The following is an 18,096-nucleotide window of genomic DNA, read 5'->3' as shown; positions in this document are numbered from 1 at the left end:
GAGCCATCATGCATTAGCATACTTTAGATCTCACAGTCAGGTGTACAGTCAAGCCTTCGTATGGGTTTGGACTGGCGTGATGCACAACATTGCACTTGAAAATAATTAGCATTCATCCAACCAGAGCTTATCAGGAGACTACTGCAAAGTGCTCCAGTGGTGTAGAGCTCCCTCCTCCTCCTCTCCTCTTCTCTTGTTGTGTTGTGTGGAGATGGAGAGAGGATCCACACCCCCCTGTCATCAGCAGGTTACAGCAAGAGCCCTGCACTCTTTCATGTTGGCTGCAATGGTTATGAGAGGTGATAGAAATATTTGAGGTTCTCCCACTAGAGCTCCCACACAGGGATTGTCAAGACTATGGAGAGGGCCAATTGGGTTTGGGTGTGGGTGTGTGTGTGTTTTTTGTGCATGCGCGTGCATGTGTGTGAAATGAATCTCCACAGCAGCAGCTCAGAGGATCACACTCCCCCTCCACACACCCTTTAAACTCCTCATGACACTTCCTGTTGCTATTCATCTCAACTTATTGCCCCATTGACACTCACCTTCCACACTGCCTGCATAGCTACTTCAATAAGATGTTACATGAGCAAACTCTGACTACATATTGGGTCCTTTTTCATGTGACCCAGTTTACCACTCACTCTGCAGGGTTTTTCTTCCTACCTAATAACTGTTTTAAAACATTTCTATCTATTGCAGTCGCTAGCTGTGTGTGTTTAGTGTAGCTACTGTGTATGAGAAAAAAGGGTAAACTTGGTATTCTACAAGAGAATTGCTCCCTTAGCAACATCTCACAGGACTCTTCGAAGGCCATTACAGAGCCTATCTAGAGAACGGTAGCGTCCCACACGAGAGAACAGGAGGAGGAGAAGGAGGAGGAGGAGGAGGAGGAAAAGAGGGGTACTACATAATGTATGAAGGCTGAATGAAGAGTAGGTGCTGTAGTTTCTTCTCCCACATACTCCAGTGGCTTGGGACTGTTGAGAGTCTGACGTTTTGCTACTTCAAACGAGATGCACAGAGGGAGAGCGAGAGAACAGAGGGAGTAGTGGGGGGCTGTGGAACGTGCAATGTACCCAGCCTTGGAGAGGAAAGAGAGTGGGGGGGTGAAATGAGAGAGAGAGAGAGTTGAAGAGAAAGGAGAAGGAGCCTAGCTCAGAATGCTGGCCTCATACCAGATGCACTTTCAAGTGAGAGTAGAAAGGCTGCGTTTTAGCCCTAGTCCCCAGGAACGCTTGAAGCACTCTCTCATTAGACATGACCTTCTAGCTCCCTGAGAGGTGAAGGCAGAGGGGAGGGGCCATTTACCCCCACTGTGGAGCATGGCTCCTTCTGCGTCCGTAGTGGAGATGGAGGCACACACTTATCCAAAAAAACTTACAGACACTTAGGACTAAAGTTCATGACAAAAATGGCCAACATCAATGATTCACAGCCCTACGAGATATATGGCTTAGGTTAGCCACTGGACTGGGCCGCAACGTGGTGGAGTGCTGAAAGAAAGTGTTGGTAGGGATCAGAGATTGTTTGATAAAATGGACATGCCCCTGAAAAAGGTAGCTTGCTTAAATGTCCTAAGTAATGGTAACCTTCGGCTTTGAGAACCAACACACGTTTAAAGACTTCCTTTATCCAACGCCCCCCGGACTAACTCCAGGAGGCAGTCTGATTGAAAATGGATCTATTGTTTGTATATCTGAAACCTGTAGAAGTCAGCAGATCCATTGCTCCCCCGTCTTCTCCACTGGGAAGTGCTGAAACAAGCTGTAGATTTGTTGCAGGGATTACACTGGCCCAGTTGGATTTCCTCTTAGACCTATAAGGCTCTGGACTTCAATGGCTCTAAATAGCAAACCCCACCAGCGGATTAGCACAGTGTCTATACGGGAACAACAGATGACCTTGAAATGCGGCCTTCCTTGTACACAAATAGACACAGGATTACACTTGTGCCTATACATACATGTGCTGTATGTGTTTTCTTTGTGTGTCATGTGACTTGAGTAGCAACTAAATTAGACTCTCATCATGGACATCATGCACTCTCAAAATTATTTTAAAATGATAACTCTGTCCTCAAAACACATGTTCTATTGTACAGCATCTATGGGATAAAGGAAATCAAGGATATTTTGGGAAAAATGTCAATCGGCAGAACATTAATCTGTGTTTGAAATTAACTAACCACCCATTGTTTTCCTTGTGGTTTGAAGGACACAGTATACATGTATTTTAAATGAATATACGTACATGTACTGTAACTGCCCTTGAAATATAAGAAATACATGTACATTTTTTTTGCTATAATGTTTAATTTGGCTTTACTGCTATTAGCCCATACAAACAAATGTGAATAACAGATTCACTACATGGAACAACAGATAGTCAAGTTAATAACTTTTTTTACATATATTTAACCCCTTATTTTTGGAACTACTGTAATTATTTTTTTTAACTAGTACCAGGGGACCTTCAGACAATGTCTTTGGAGGCCTGTGGGTATCCTAGAGCAACACAACTGACATGTAGGTGTTCATGAGAGTCTCACCTTTCCACAGAGGTCATATTAGTGTGTAGCCCAAACTGTTCGGACGCTGCAGACAGAAATTGTCAGATCGGCTGCACCAACTTCAGACAAGTTCCAAAATGTTGTGGGGGTTTGTTGAGAAAAACGGAGAACACCATTGTAAGAGTATCATTTTCCATAGAGGGGTCATAGTTTGTAGGCCAAACCATTCGGACGCTACAGACGATGTTGTGAAAAGACCGATTTCCGGAACGTCTTATGGTCTGACAAACATCGCTCTAGCTCTGTCATCTTTTACCGCAGATGTGGTGGATTGAGATGCATCCATTGCAAAAAAACGATATCTCTAGTTTAAACTGACGGATTTTGATGGGAACGTTTGTATTATGCTAATTAGATGTCAGCGGGGTCGCTGAAATCAACTCGAGGAGGTTTTAATAGGGCATTGGGCCACCACGAGTCAGAACAGCTTCAATGCACCTTGACATAGATTCTACAAGTGTCTGGAACTCTATTGGAGGGATGTGACACCATTCTTCCACAATAAATTTGGTGTTTTGTTGATGGTGGTGGAAAACACTGTCTCAGGCGCCTCTCCAGGATCTCCCATAAGTGTTCAAGTGGCATGTGGCTGACATCGTTTTCATGCTCATTAAACCATTCAGTGACCACTGTGGATGGGGGCATTGTTATCCTATGGGGGCATAGCCATGGTATACAAAATAATGGCCTGCCCAGGATTTTTATACATAACCCTAAGCATGATGAGATTTTAAATGCATAATTAACTCGAGAACCACACCTGTGTGGAAGCACCTGCTTTCAATAAACGTTGTATCCCTCATTTACTCAAGTGGTTCCATTATTTTGTAAATTACCTGTATATCTTCCTGTAGTATAGACATTGTGGCCTGGTCCCAGATATGTTTGTGCCATCTTGCCATCTCCTTTGGTGATTGGCATCACAACAACGATAGGAGTTGGTTATACAGCACACACAGATCTGGGACCAGTCTGTAAGCACTGGTTTTACATGTCAAACCAGTCTGTGTTTGACATGTGCAGCCTTGTATGAGCATGTGAGTGTGCAGTACAGTGTGAATCTAACATGCTCTGATCTCTTTTGTCTCTAACCTGCCTTCTCCTGCTGGGACCTGTGGATGTTGATGCCTTTGCTAGCTTATTGTGAGTACACATCTGATTAGACATCTGGCCAAACCATATTCTCATCTCAATATTTCATGTTTTGACGTCAATGGGACGTTTGCTTGGAAGATTTTGCCTTATTTGAATACATATGTAATGAATACACAATCCATATATTTTGTTGGAGAAATACAGTCAGTTATCGTTTAGCATTGACAGTTTGCTAATGACTACTTGTTGTACTTTATTGTGTGTTGCTCCAGGTGATGTCGTCAGGCATGGAGGATAACCACATCTTCCATATGACTGGGTCGGGTGCAGATCAGGACCCAAAGGGGGTGTTCACCATCAACAGGCTGACTGGAGAGGTGTCCGTTAGCCAAGAGCTGGACAGAGAGGCCATCAATTCCTACATGGTGAGTACCCTGCCGCGGGTATGCGCACAGCAGAAAGAAACATCGACATTTTGATTCCATCAGCTGATGCTTATCCGTTTATGTACAACAAAAATGGCTGAAACATAAAATGAGAGAAAATTCACAGCAGAGGTGTTTAGGTGTCAGTTGCAGACTTTGATGCCAGATCTAGACTGTGCATATTTCTAGCAGAATCTGTCTGAGTGAAAATTGTATCATATTCTCTCATTGGTGACTTGACACTATCCGTCAGAAGTTGGAGCTTTGTGACAAAAGAGTCACAAAGAGACTGAGAATCTAGTTTAGCCTAGTGCCTCTGGGGTTAGCATTGCCTTGAGAAAGAGAGAGGAGCGGAGGGAGCCAGCAGGCCCAGGTGGGTTCAAATAAGACACAGCCAAGCACAACACTTGACATTTACATCTCCCTCCTCTGCTCTCCCCAGCTACACACTCAGACATGCACGCACACACAAAAGATCGCCCACACAGACACACACATAAGCACGCATGCACACACACAAACACACACACTGATTTGCCAATCTCAGTCCCCACTGGCAATCATGCACGCATTAAAGGCTGCCATTTCACTTCAGTTAAATTTAGATTTCGATAAAGGAGTGTGACTGCGTCCACCTTCATGAGTTTGTGTAAGGGGCTGTTTGCCTGTCTAGTTGTCTGTGTTTGATGGTCATGTATCAGTGGTTTAAAGAATTGTGTTTGGGTTTTGAGTTTTACATTGAAAGGTGCTGTTCATGGTTGTTACTAGTTGCTTATGTACATGACCTGTTGCCATTGTAGACTTGGTGCTGGGATGGCTGTTGTACTGTTAGTCACAGTAGATCCAGAAAATACATAGCTACAAGGATGGCATATAGTTACACTCTCTCTCCCCCTTGGTCTGCTATAACAATTTACTGCACAAATATATTCAGAATTTGGAAATGAGTCATGGATTGATTCCCAGGACTTTTCTCGAACATTCACACACACAGGCAGGAACATACACACACACAGACATATACACACACACCCACACAAAGTGGCTTCAGCGATGAAGCACTCTTTACCTAATTCTGTGGTATCTGAGGAAAATTGCTGCATTTCCAGCTAATCCCGGAAACAGCATCACATCAGGGATAATTACATGGCTGCTAATTCAGGCTGACACACACACAGGCCAGAGAGGTCTCTGTGTGAGGTTAGACTCACTGGACTTTGTGCTCATACATGTTCCAGAAGGCATTTCTGCCCAAAAATGTAGTTAGATAAAACAAAATGTATGTTTACTGTCACGCCCTAACCTTAGAGAGCCGTTTTATTTCTCTATTTGATTAGGTCAGTGTGTGATGTGGGGTAGGCATTCTATGTTGTCTATTTCTTTGTTTTTGGCCAAGTATGGTTACTAATCAGAGGCAGCTGTCTATTGTTGTCTCTGATTGGGAATCATACTTAGGCAGCCTTTTCCCACCTGTGTTTTGTGGTTAGTTGTTTTCTGTTTCGTATCTGTACCTGACAGAACTGTGCGCTTTCGTTTAATTTTTGTTATTTTTGTTTGAGTGTTTTTTGGTGAAAATAAAACATCATGAACACTTTCCACGCTGTGCTTTGGTCTCATTCCGACGACAGCCGTTAAACAACTAACCACCACCAAAGGACTAAGCAGCGTGGTCAGGACGAATGGACCTGGGAGGACATCCTAGATGGGAAAGGATCCTGGACAAGGCCCGGGGAGTATCGCCGTCCGAAGCAGGAGATGGAGGCAGCGAAAGCGGAACGGCGACATTACGAGGAGTTAGCTCAACAAAGCAAGCACGAGGGGGGCACACGGGGAGTTTGGTGGAGTCAGGGTTGGGGCCTGAGCCAACTCCTCGTGCTTATCGTGGAGAGCTGAGGGGTGAACCAGAGCCAGTCAGGGAGTCGAATGAGGAGCTCGATGCAAGATTCCGGAGAGAGGTGCTGGCATTGAGAGTGCTGCGGAGCGGCCGTGCTTACCGTTGGGAGCGTGTGACCAGTCAGGCACCGTGTTATGCGGTGATGAGCACCGTATCTCCGGTGCGCATTCACAGCCCGGTGCGCTCGTTGCCTGTGCCCCGCATTTGCCGGGCTAAAGTGAGCATTCAGCCAGGACGGATTGTGCCGGCTCAGCGCTCCTGGTCTCCGGTGCGTCTCCTCGGTTCAGGATATTCTTCGCCAGCTCTACGCACTGTGTCGCCAGTGTGCCTTCACAGCCCAGTTCGTCCTGTGCCAGCTCCCCGCACTTGCCGGGCTAAAGTGGGCATCCAGCCAGGACGGGTTGTGCCAGCCTTACGCTCCAGACCTCCAGTGCCCCTCCACGGCTCAGTATTACCTGCGCCAGCTCTACGCACTGTGTCGCCAGTGCGCCTTCACAGCCCAGTTCGTCCTGTGCCAGCGCCATGCATTTGCCGGGCTAAAGTAAGCATCCAGCCAGGGCGGGTTGTGCCAGCCCTACGCTCCAGACCTCCAGTGTGCCTCCACGGCCCAGTATATCCTGTGCTAGCTCCGCGCACTCGGTCTCCAGTGCGTCTCCCCAGTCCGGTGAGACCTGTTCCGGCTACACGTACGAAGCCTCCAGTGATGATCCATGGCCCGGAGCGTCCAGTGATGATCCATGGCCCGGAGTCTCCAGTGATGATCCATGGCCCGAAGCCTGTAGTGATGATCCATGGCACGGAGCCTGCAGTGATGATCCATGGCCCGGAGCCTCCAGTGATGATCCATGGCACAAATCCTCCAGTGATGATCCATGGCGCGGAGCCTGTAGTGATGATCCATGGCACGGAGCCTGCAGCGACGGTCCCCGGTCCGGAGGCCCCAGCAATGGTTCCCAGTCCGGAGCCCAGTCCGGAGCCTCCAGCGACCTTCCCCTGTCAGGAGCCTCCAGAGATGGTCCCCAGTCAGGAGCCTCCAGAGATGGTCCCCAGTCAGGGGCCTCCAGAGATGGTCCCCAGTCAGAGGCCTCCAGAGACGGTCCCCAGTCAGGGGCCTCCAGAGACGGTCCCCAGTCAGGGGACCGTTTGAGTGTTTTTTGGTGAAAATAAAACATCATGAACACTTACCACGCTGCGCTTTGGTCTCATTCCGACGACAGCCGTTACATTCAAATGCCTCTCCTGTGAAGTAGTGATGTGAGACATACGCCTAGTTACCTGACGAGTTACATATTGTCAAATGTAGATTAAGTGATACAGTTATATTAACATAATTTAAAAATATATAATTAAGATTGTAAACGGGAAATCAGTAAGAACAACAATCAAGAGTTAACATAACCATACAATGGACAATAACAATGTCATAGAGGACATGTCCAGGTTGTTTGGTCTGTCGGACAATGTCCCTCTTTTTATGGCAGGCAGCAATGTAGTGCGCTGCCAACCCACAGCTCTAACCCTAAACCTATCCCCTATGCCAAAAATAGTATTTTACAAGTGAGGACCGGCACTTCTCAGAATTGCTGTTGGTTTACTATTCTTGTGGTGATGTTTGGTACTCACTAGTATAGTAAATCCTGTACACACACACACACACACACACACACACACACACACACACACACACACACACACACACACACACACACACATTTGGTACTCACAAGTATAGTAGAACGTGTACTGTACAGTACACACACACACACAGGCCAGAGGTCTCTGTGTGATATTGGACTCACTGGACTATGTCCTCATTCCAATCATTCCTCCTCTATACGGGCTGTAATCACAGCATCCCCCATCACTCTCTCTGTCTCTATCAATTAAATGAAAGGGGCTTAATTGGCATGGGAAACATATGTTTACGTTGCCAAATCAAGTGAAATAGATAATAAACAAAAGTGAAATTAACAATCAGAAATTAACCCCTGTGCGGCCTCGACATCTAGCGAAAAATCCTATCGCCATTAGCATAACAAAATGTAAAAAAAAAAATTATTTCAATTTTTTTTTTCTAATTATATCGTTTTATAGATACACCTCTCCTGAATCGAACCACATTGTCCGATTTCAAAAAGGCTTTACAGCAAAAGCAAAACATTAGATTATGTTAGAGGAGTATATCGTAAAAGTAGCCACATAGCCATTTTCCGACCAACCACATGCATCACAAATAACCAAAAAACAGCTAAATGCAGCACTAACCTTTGACAATCTTCATCAGATGACACACCTAGGACATCATGTTACACAAATCATGCATTCTTTTGTTCGATAAAGTTCATATTTATATATAAAAACAGCATTTTACATCGGTGTGTAACGTTGACTAACTATTTTCCCTCAAATGCATCCGGTGAAACAGTGCTACAATTTACTAAATTACTATTCGAAAACATTTTTAAAATTTAATATTGTCATTCTAAGATATATAGATGAATATCTCTTGAAAGCACCTGTAATGCCAGATTTAAAAGTAACTTTACTGGGTAATCACACTTTCCGATAAAAGGGGATGCGATACTCAGAAAATTACCTAGTAATACAGGTCAGCGCCATCTTGGAACAATCGCATATCACATCTAGTCTTGTATACTATTGTCAATAATCCCTTACCTTTGGTTGTCTTCATCAGAAAGCACTTCCAGGAATCCCAGGTCCACAACAAATGTATTTTCGTTCGAAAAAATTACTCCTTTATGTTCCAAGAGCTTGTTCTTGTTAGCGCATCTGAAGGCTGATCCAAAAGCTCCGTCGGCCGCGGGACAGCTATTTCGAGAAAATGCATTTTTTTCCATTTAGGTTCGTTCAAACATGTCAAACGTTGTATAACATAAATCTTTAGGGCCTTTTTCAACCACAGCTCCAATAAGATTCGAGGGGGATGATTGCATTGTCTTTCAAAATGTTTCGAAAGGGGAGGGTAGCCAGGGCCGCCGGCGTCATAATGGTGATGGCCCTCCTCATGTGACCAATTTCAACAGCGTCTCATTCATTCAGTTTTAACAGTAGGAGACTCAAACCACTTTGTAAAGACTGGGGACATCTATTGGAAGCAATAGGAAGTGCTCAATGAACCATTGCTCACAGTGTGATTTATAGGCAACGAGATGAAGTTGAGTCCGCAATTCAGAATTCCACTTCCTGTTTCGATCTGTCTCGGGGTTTTGACTGCCATATGAGTTCTGTTATACTCACAGACACCATTCAAACAGTTTAAGAAACTTTAGGGTGTTTTCTATCCACAAGTATTAATTATATGCATATCCTAGCTTCTGAGTTTGAGTAGGAGGCCGTTTAAAATGGGCACAAATTTTTTTCAAAAATCGCTGTAGCGCCCCCTATCCTAGGCAACCGTCAAGAGGTTAACAGTAAAGATTACAGTCACAAAATTTTCAAAAGAATAGAGACATGTTAAATGTTATATTATGGCTATGTACAGTGTTGTAACAATGTGAAAATAGTTGAAGTACAAAAGCAAAAATAAACATAAATATGGGTTGTATTTAGAATGTGTTTGTTCTTCACTGGTTGCGTTTTTCTTGTCGCAACAGTTCACAAATCTTTCTGCTGTGATGGCACACTGTGGTATTTCACCTAATAGATATGGGAATTTATCAAAATTGTATTTGTTTTCTAATTCTTTGTGGGTCTATGTAATCTGACAGAAGTGCAGCTAAGTTTCCAAATAGCTTTCCAGTTTGCTCAGTTTTTTGGTTAATTCTTTCTAATGTGTCAAGTAATTATATACAGGGTTCTTCATTTAAAAGTTACAAACTTATGCCGCGACCGTTAGTGGTAGATGGTGGCACCACACTATCACAAGGGGGAGTTAGAACACTGATCTATCTGTAGTCTAAACTGTGGCACAAATTAGCTATCTTTTCATAAATTAATGGAGGCGTTTTCAGTCTGAGTCTCTCTTCTCTGGCACTAGAGTCCTGCATCGATGGTCCTGGAGTTAAGAGAGAACTTGGGGAAATACAATGGGGGAATTACACTTGACATGTGGACTGACAATTTTCTCAAAAATAGGCACGGTGGGCTTTTGGTTTCTCTCCCTCTAAAAACTGAAATAAATAATTTTAAATAACAAACTGGCTTTATTTACAAATTAGTAAGAATGTCTCACCCCATGTTCAAGAATGGCCTTTTTCCCTTCATTATTTGAAAACAAAATTTTCCCAGAAATATCGTTATTTTTTAAACAAGCCATAGAAAGTTAGTTGCAATTTCAGTTTAATCCACCAGAAAAGACAGATCAAATAACACAACAAAGAGTGTGATTAAACTCAAATATATATATTTTTTTTTAATGGGAAAAAGAAAGGAACTTGTCTGTCAGTTCTGCATTAATGCTTCTTTTCTGGATTTTGATCATTAGCTGGTATCGTCCTAATTCTGCTCTGCAATTATTATTTGGGGTTTTATGTTGTACACAGAGGATGTTTCTCTCTCTCTCTGTCAATGCAATGAATCACTAATTAAGCAGGGTATTCATAGAGTTCTGCAGACACTGGGCTGGACTAACTCCAAAGTCTGTCCTAAGAAACACTATTATTTTATTTATTTATTTATTTTTATAATAGAATGGAATATTTTGAGTTTGTTACTGGTCTGCAATGTTCCCTCTAATCGTTTTCCAGCACTGAGCAAATTTCAGGTCTGCTGAGCACAAACGTGAACGTTTTGAAAATTCTGTGCAACTTCCAGTACACATTTCATGAGAACACTGAGGCTGTACCACATTAAGTTACAGTATTAACAGTGGCCAAGTAGGCTACTGTGGCTATTTGATCATAATGTAGGCCTACCAGAGTGGGCTACCATCAAAAACAATGGAGAAAATGCCTATCATAACAATTTAACATGGAAATATCTGTTCTATCATTCAGCCTACAGTAGCAGCCAATGTGTGGTGTTCAAAGTAGGCCTACATTTTATGAGACTTTTGGGAAAAAAACATGCAGGGCTTGACATGAACCTGTTTATCCACTTCTCCTTCAGACGAGGAGGTGACTGAAAATGCTGTTGTGTTGTTTGATGCAAGACACCACTTTACAAAATAAAATCCACTATTATTCCCTTTCCATTATTACATTGAATCAGACCAATTATGCTACCCTCAGCCTATTGGCTACTTAGATTATTCAAACCTGTCTCAAAATACAACACTGCCCCTTTAAGACAAAAAAATCTCTTTACCTGACTCGCTTTTCAAAGATATCTAATAATGTACATGTTTTGTGCTCTTGTAAGAAGCAGTCACTCCCCCATTGAGGACTACAAATTGTCTATAACTGGGCTTATAATTCACTAACTAGCAAAGGATATGAACAAAATGTGGACACATGGCTAAATGTAGCTCTCGCTTTGATCTCTAAACAAGCGCATCTATTGATGACCGCTCATGCTGTAAACACATTCCAGTTCAAAGTAAATGGCACAGATCCATATATGGCAATGGTCTATTTGCATATAGGCCTACTGCAGCTCTAATTATTTATGCTGCACAGGTCTGTCTGGAGTACGGGCTGAGTCGTGCATGTCAATGCAATACAATCCTACTTGGATGCGTTCTGCCTACAACAAAATCTCTTGCATAGTTTGTTTGTTTTGGTATATTGCATTAATAAAAGTGGCTAATTGTTACGGCTGTCGTAGAGAGGGGACCAAAGCACAGCGTGGTAAGTGTTCATTATATTTATTCAACAATGAAAACACTAGAACAAAGAAACAAACCGAAAAGCCAAACAGTTCCGTCAGGTAACGAAATACAAAACAGAAAATAACTACCCACAAAACACAGGTGGGGAAAGGCTGCCTAAGTATGATTCCTAGTCAGAGACAACGATAGACAGCTGCCTCAAATTAGGAACCATACTCGGCCCAACACAAAGAAATACAAAACATAGAATGCCCACCCAACACCCTGACCTAACAAAATAGAGAAATAAACCGTCTCTCTCAGGTCAGGGCGTGACAGGACCACCCCACCCCACAAAGGTGTGGACTCCCGGCCGCAAACCTGAACCTATAGGGGAGAGTCCGGGTGGGAATCTATACTTGGCGGCGGCTCTGGTTCGGGGTGTAGCCCCCACACCGCCCGCTGATCCCCCCTTCTTCAGTGTTGCCGGAGGAACCAGACCGTGGATCATCGCCGGCAGCTCTGAACTGCCGACCGCCGCTGAAGACTCTGGGCTGCAGGCCGCCGCTGAAGACTCTGGGCTGCAGACCGCCGCTGAAGACTCTGGGCTGCAGACCGCCGCTGAAGACTCTGGGCTGCAGGCCAACTCAGGAGGTTCCGGGCTGCAGGCCGTCTCAGGAGGCTCCGGACTGGTGAGCGTCGCTAGAGGCTCCGGACTGGGGAGCGTCGCTGCAGGCTCCGGACTGGGGAGCGTCGCTGGAGGTTCCGGACTGGGGACCGTCGTTGCAGGCTCTGTGCCATGGATCATCACTACAAGTTCTGCACCATGGATCATCACTGGAGGCGTTGTGCCATGGATCATCACTGGAGGCTCCGGGCCATGGATTATCCCTGGAGGCTTCGTGCCATGGATCATCCCTACAGGCTCCGGGCCATGGATCATCACTGGAGGCTTCGGAACATAGATCGTCCCTGGAGGCTTCCTACGTGGAGCTGGAACCGGTCTCACCAGACGGGGGAGACGCACAGGAGACTGGGTGCGCAGAGCAGGCACAGGGTATACTGGGCCGTGGAGGTGCACTGGAGGTCTGGAGCTTAGGGCTGGCACACCCCGTGCTGGCTGGATGTTTATTTTAGCCCAGCAAGGGCGGAGCGCTGGCACAGGACGAACTGGTTTGTGCTGGTGAACGGGGGGTACCGTACGTAGAGCTGGCGCAGGATAACCTGGGCCAAAGAGACGCACTGGAGACCAGGAACGCTGAGCCAGCACACTTCTTCCTGGCTGACTGCCAACTCTAGCACGGCAACTTTGAGGAGCTTGCACCGAGCGCATCGGGCTGTCAGTGCGCACTGGCGTCACAGTGCGCATCATCGCATAACACGGTGATTGCTCGGTCACTCGCTCCCCACGGTAAGCACGGGGAGTTAGCTCAGGTCTCAACCCTGACTTCGCCAATCTCCCCGTGTGTCCCCCCCAAAAAATGTTGGGCCGCTGCCTCTCGGGCTTCCGTTGTTGCCGTGCTTGTTCCTCATAGTATCGCCGTTCTGCTTTCGCTGCCTCTATCTCCTCTTGCGGACGGCGATACTCCCCAGGCCTTGTCCAGGGTCCTGCCCCATCCAGGATTTCCTCCCAGGTCCAGTCCTCCTGACCACGCTGCTTGGTATTTTGGTGGTGGGTAGTTCTGTTACGGCTGTCATAGAGAGGGGACCAAAGCGCAGCGTGGTAAGTGTTCATTATATTTATTCAACAATGAAAACACTAGAAGAAGAAACAAACCGAAAAGCCAAACAGTTCCGTCAGTTAACGAAATACAAAACAGAAATTCACTACCCACAAAACATAGGTGGGAAAAGGCTGCCTAAGTATGATTCCTAATCAGAGACAACGATAGACAGCTGCCTCTGATTAGGAACCATACTCGGCCCAACATAAAGAAATACAAAACATAGAATGCCCACCACACACCCTGAACTAACAAAATAGAGAATTAAACCGTCTCTCTCAGGTCAGGGCGTGACACTTATATTGCATTGATTCAATCACAATTGTGATGGTGTTAACAAGGAAAACTCCAGAACAGTGGTCACCAACCTTTTTTGAGTCAAGATCACTTTTTGAGTAAAATTGCAAGCCGAAATCTACTTAAAAAACCTAAGCTTATGCAACATTAATCAATTAAAAACAACACTGTAGCAATGAGTTTTCTGCGCAAAGATATAGCCAATACATTATCACTGCATATTGGCTTTACTTGAATTGCCCATTGTTGTTCGGGCCATTTAGAAAATATATATTTCAAAATGTGATGAAGGCTACATGATCACACCGGTAATAGATCCATATTGTATTACTTGTGAAGCACAGCTGAGTGAGCATACATTTAAATAATGTGCTTTTTATTTTTATTTAACTGGGCTGATGGTGCTTGCATCTGATGATCAGTCTTAGCGAAGGGAGAGCGCAGCAGACTGAGGGTCCACCTCTCAATATCCCTCTGCTCTCCCTTTCCTCCACTGACACTGACCAAAAAGGGACACTGTCTTCCAGCTGATGGCGAAACTCAAGTCACACCGCATTATTTCTGCCTCATGCACAAATTCATGTTGTTACTCCTATGACCAGAGAAAGTAAAATATTCCTAATAATAACAACAACGCAAGGCTATAGATACACTTTCCCACTCATTCATTACTTGCTGCAGTGCTTGTTGTAGCGCTGAGTGGAAATAGGAAATAAGCACAATTTATGGTTAATAAAAGTGTTGAATACAAAGTGTTGACAGTGCTGAGTATCAACTTAAACGTAAACTCACTCATAAAAACAGCAGCTATTTTCTGTATTTGTTTACAGTGTCTCTCTAGTCATGGTTTTAAACTTTTTGAAATCTCACAGTATCAGTTTTGCTGTAGCTTTTAAGCCAGCTACGTTACCTCGTATATGGTAATCTGAGACATCCAATTGGCCTGCGGCAGGCCTATAATGCACTTGATTTGCTTTCAGGGCCCACCGGGAAAGCAGAGTTTGTACCTTTAGACATATGAAATCAATCAAAATGGCAAGAGTTCGCCAACTCGGCGCTCAGTGCAGCTGAATCGGGTGCGAATAAATAAAAAATAGATGTCTGTGGGGTTTGGGGAAATTGGCTAATTGTTTTGTGTTTTGTGTTTAGAGTACCTGAGATGTAGTATCAGCAAACATGTTAACAATTGAGAAAAACTGTAAATGTGATTCAGACTTCTGTTTGTTGTGTCAGCAATGTTGGAGCTTTATTCTCTTTTCTCACACGCATTGTTCCTATTGAGGTTTGACAGCCCGCATATTGATCGGCACTCTTCTATCTGTCTGTCTGTCCATAAGGAAAAGAAAGACATAATCTAGACAATGTGTCTTCCAGTAGTCAATAATAACCTGTTGAACTAAACACTATGATTGACATGTTTCATCAAAAAGGAATATTTATTTTGGCAACTTTTTGGAATACAAGGCTTTATTGTTGTTTTTTACAGAAATGTTTGGCAATAGACTTGGAATGCCTTGGAGATCGACCAGTCGATCGTGATTGACCGATTGGTGACCATTGCTCAAGAAAGTTCAGTGAAGTTCAATCTCGTGCTTCTCTCTGTGGGCTGATATTTATTTTGTGCGGGAGTCCCGGGGGAGCTGCGCGACTGCTACTGCGCCCGCATGCAGCTTAGAGGGAACATTGCTGGTGTGTGCAGCCTATATACTAAATGGCTGTGCCATGCACATGAAATCAATATTGTGTTCATTAAACAGACAAGACACACTTAGGCTACCCTGACCACAGTCAACACACATATAGGCTATTTAATATTAGGCTAAGAATATAATGAAATATAACAAAATGAAATACAACAAGTATTTTTCCCACACAACTTGCGTCACAGCAACGTGTGGAACCATTGTCATTTAAAAAAAATATTTTGAAACAGAGCCCAAGGCAAACCCATATGATCACTTGGCTACGCATTCCTCTCTCTAATATCAATATGTCTCGTCCATTACTGTCCTGGTTAGTGATTACTGTCTTATTTCACTGTAGAGCCTCTAGCCCTGCTCAATATGCCTTAACCAACCATGTTGTTCCACCTCCTACATATGCAATGACATCACCTGGTTTAAACATCTCTAGAGACTATATCTCTCTCATCATTACTCAATACCTAGGTTTACCTCCAATGTACTCACATCCTACCTTACCTTTGTCTGTACACTATGCCTTGAATCTATGCTATCGTGCCCAGAAACCTGCTCCTTTTACTCTCTGTTCCAAACGTGCTAGATGGCCAGTTCGTATAGCCTTTAGCCGTACCCTTATCCTACTTCTCCTCTGTTCCTCTGGTGATGTAGAGGTTAATCCAGGTCCTGCAGTGCCTAGCTCCACTCCCACTCTCCAGGTGCTCTCATTTGTTGATATCTGTAACCGTAAAAGCCTTGGTTTCATGCATGTTAACATTAGAAGCCTACTCCCTAAGTTTGTTTTACTCACTGCTTTAGCACACTCTGCCAACGCGGATGTCTTAGCCGTGTCTGAATCCTGGCTTAGGAAAACCACCAAAAACCCTGAAATCTCCATCCCTAACTATAACATTTTCCGCCAAGATAGAACTGCCAAAGGGGGCGGTGTTGCAATCTACTGCAAAGATAGCCTGCAGAGTTCTGTATTACTATCCAAGTCTGTACCCAAACAATTCGAGCTTCTACTTCTACACCTTTCCAGAAACAAGTCTCTCACTGTTGCCGCTTGCTATAGACCACCTTCTGCCCCCAGTTTAGGTCCCCATATGTGAATTGATTGCCCCCCATCTATCTTCTGAGCTCGTGCTTCTAGGTGACCTAAACTGGGACATGCTTAACACCCCGGCCATCCTACAATCTAAGCTTGATGCCCTCAATCTCACACAAATTATCAATGAACCCATCAGGTACAACCCAAATCCGTAAACACGGGCACCCTCATAGATATCATCCTAACTAACTCGCCCTCCAAATACACCTCTGCTGTTTTCAATCAAGATCTCAGCGATCACTGCCTCATTGCCTGCATCCATAATGGCTCTGCGACCAAACGACCAACCCTCATCACTGTCAAACGCTCCCTAAAACACTTCTGCGAGCAGGCCTTTCTAATCGACCTGGCCGGGGTATCCTGGAATGACATTGACCTCATCCCGTCAGTAGATGATGCCTGGTTATTCTTTATAAGTGCCTTCCTCTCCATCTTAAATAAGCATGCCTAATTAAAAAAAAAAAAAATAGGAATAGATATAGTCCTTGGTTCACTCCAGACCTGTCTGCCCTTGACCAGCACAAAAACATCCTGTGGCGTTCTGCATTAGCATCGAATAGCCCCCGTGATATGCAACTTTTCAGGGAAGTTAGGAACAAATATACACAGGCAATTAGGAAAGCTAAGGCTAGCTTTTTCAAATTTGCATCCTGTAGTACAAACTCAAAAACGTTCTGGGACACTGTAAACTCCATGGAGAATAAGAGTACCTCCTCCCAGCTGTCCACTGCTCTGAGGCTAGGAAACACTGTTACCACCGATAAATCCACTATAATTGAGAATTTCAATAAGCATTTCTCTACGGCTGGCCATACTTTCCACCTGGCTACCCCTACCCCGGTCAACTGCCCGGCACCCTCCACAGCAACCTGCCAAAGCCCCCAACATTTCTCCTTCACCCAAATCCAGATAGCTGATGTTCTGAAAGAGCTGCAAAATCTGGACCCCTACAAATCAGCCGGGCTAGACAATATGGACCCTCTCTTTCTAAAATGATCTACCGAAATTGTTGCAACCCCTATTACTAGCCTGTTCAACCTCTCTTTTGTATCGTCTGAGATTCCCAAAGATTGGAAAGCTGCCCCGATCATCCCCCTCTTCAAAGGGGGTGACACACTAGACCCAAACTGCTACAGACCTATATATATCTTACCCTGTCTTTCTAAGGTCTTCGAAAGCCAAGTTAACAAACAGATTACCGACCATATCGAATTCCACCATACCTTCTCCGCGATGCAATCTGGTTTCAGAGCTGGTCATGGGTGCACCTCAGCCACTCTCAAGGTCCTAAACGACATCATTACTGCCATCGATAAGAGACATTACTGTGCAGCCGTATTCATCGACCTGGCCAAGGCTTTCGACTCTGTCAATCACCACATTCTTATTGGCAGACTCGACAGCCTTGGTTTCTCAAATGATTGCCTCTCCTTGTTTACCAACTACTTCTCTGATAGAGTTCAGTGTGTCAAATCGGAGGGCCTGTTGTCCGGACCTCTGGCAGTTTCTATGGGGTGCCACAGGGTTCAATTCTCGGGCCGACTCTCAAATAAAATCAAATCAAATGTATTTATATAGCCCTTCGTATATCA

The 18,096-nt window shown here is 44.5% G+C and overlaps 1 protein-coding gene across 4 annotated transcripts in view; it reads left to right on the top strand.

Annotated features, from left to right (window-relative positions):
- Positions 1–18,096, top strand: part of LOC115151918 (cadherin-13) — a 684,830-nt gene that overhangs the window by 279,232 nt on the left and 387,502 nt on the right. For all 4 annotated transcript variants that reach the window (XM_029696266.1, XM_029696265.1, XM_029696268.1 and 1 more), the window contains 2 exons: positions 3,710–3,715; positions 3,940–4,092. In XM_029696266.1, coding sequence (XP_029552126.1) covers positions 3,710–3,715; positions 3,940–4,092 — 159 coding nt within the window. The remainder of the gene's footprint in view (positions 1–3,709; positions 3,716–3,939; positions 4,093–18,096) is intronic.

This window comes from Salmo trutta, chromosome 17 (genome assembly GCF_901001165.1).
Source record: "Salmo trutta chromosome 17, fSalTru1.1, whole genome shotgun sequence".
Classification (NCBI taxonomy): Eukaryota; Metazoa; Chordata; class Actinopteri; order Salmoniformes; family Salmonidae; genus Salmo; species Salmo trutta.
The sequence above is the reverse complement of the archived record's forward strand: the minus strand, read 5'-3'. Positions and strand labels throughout refer to the sequence as shown.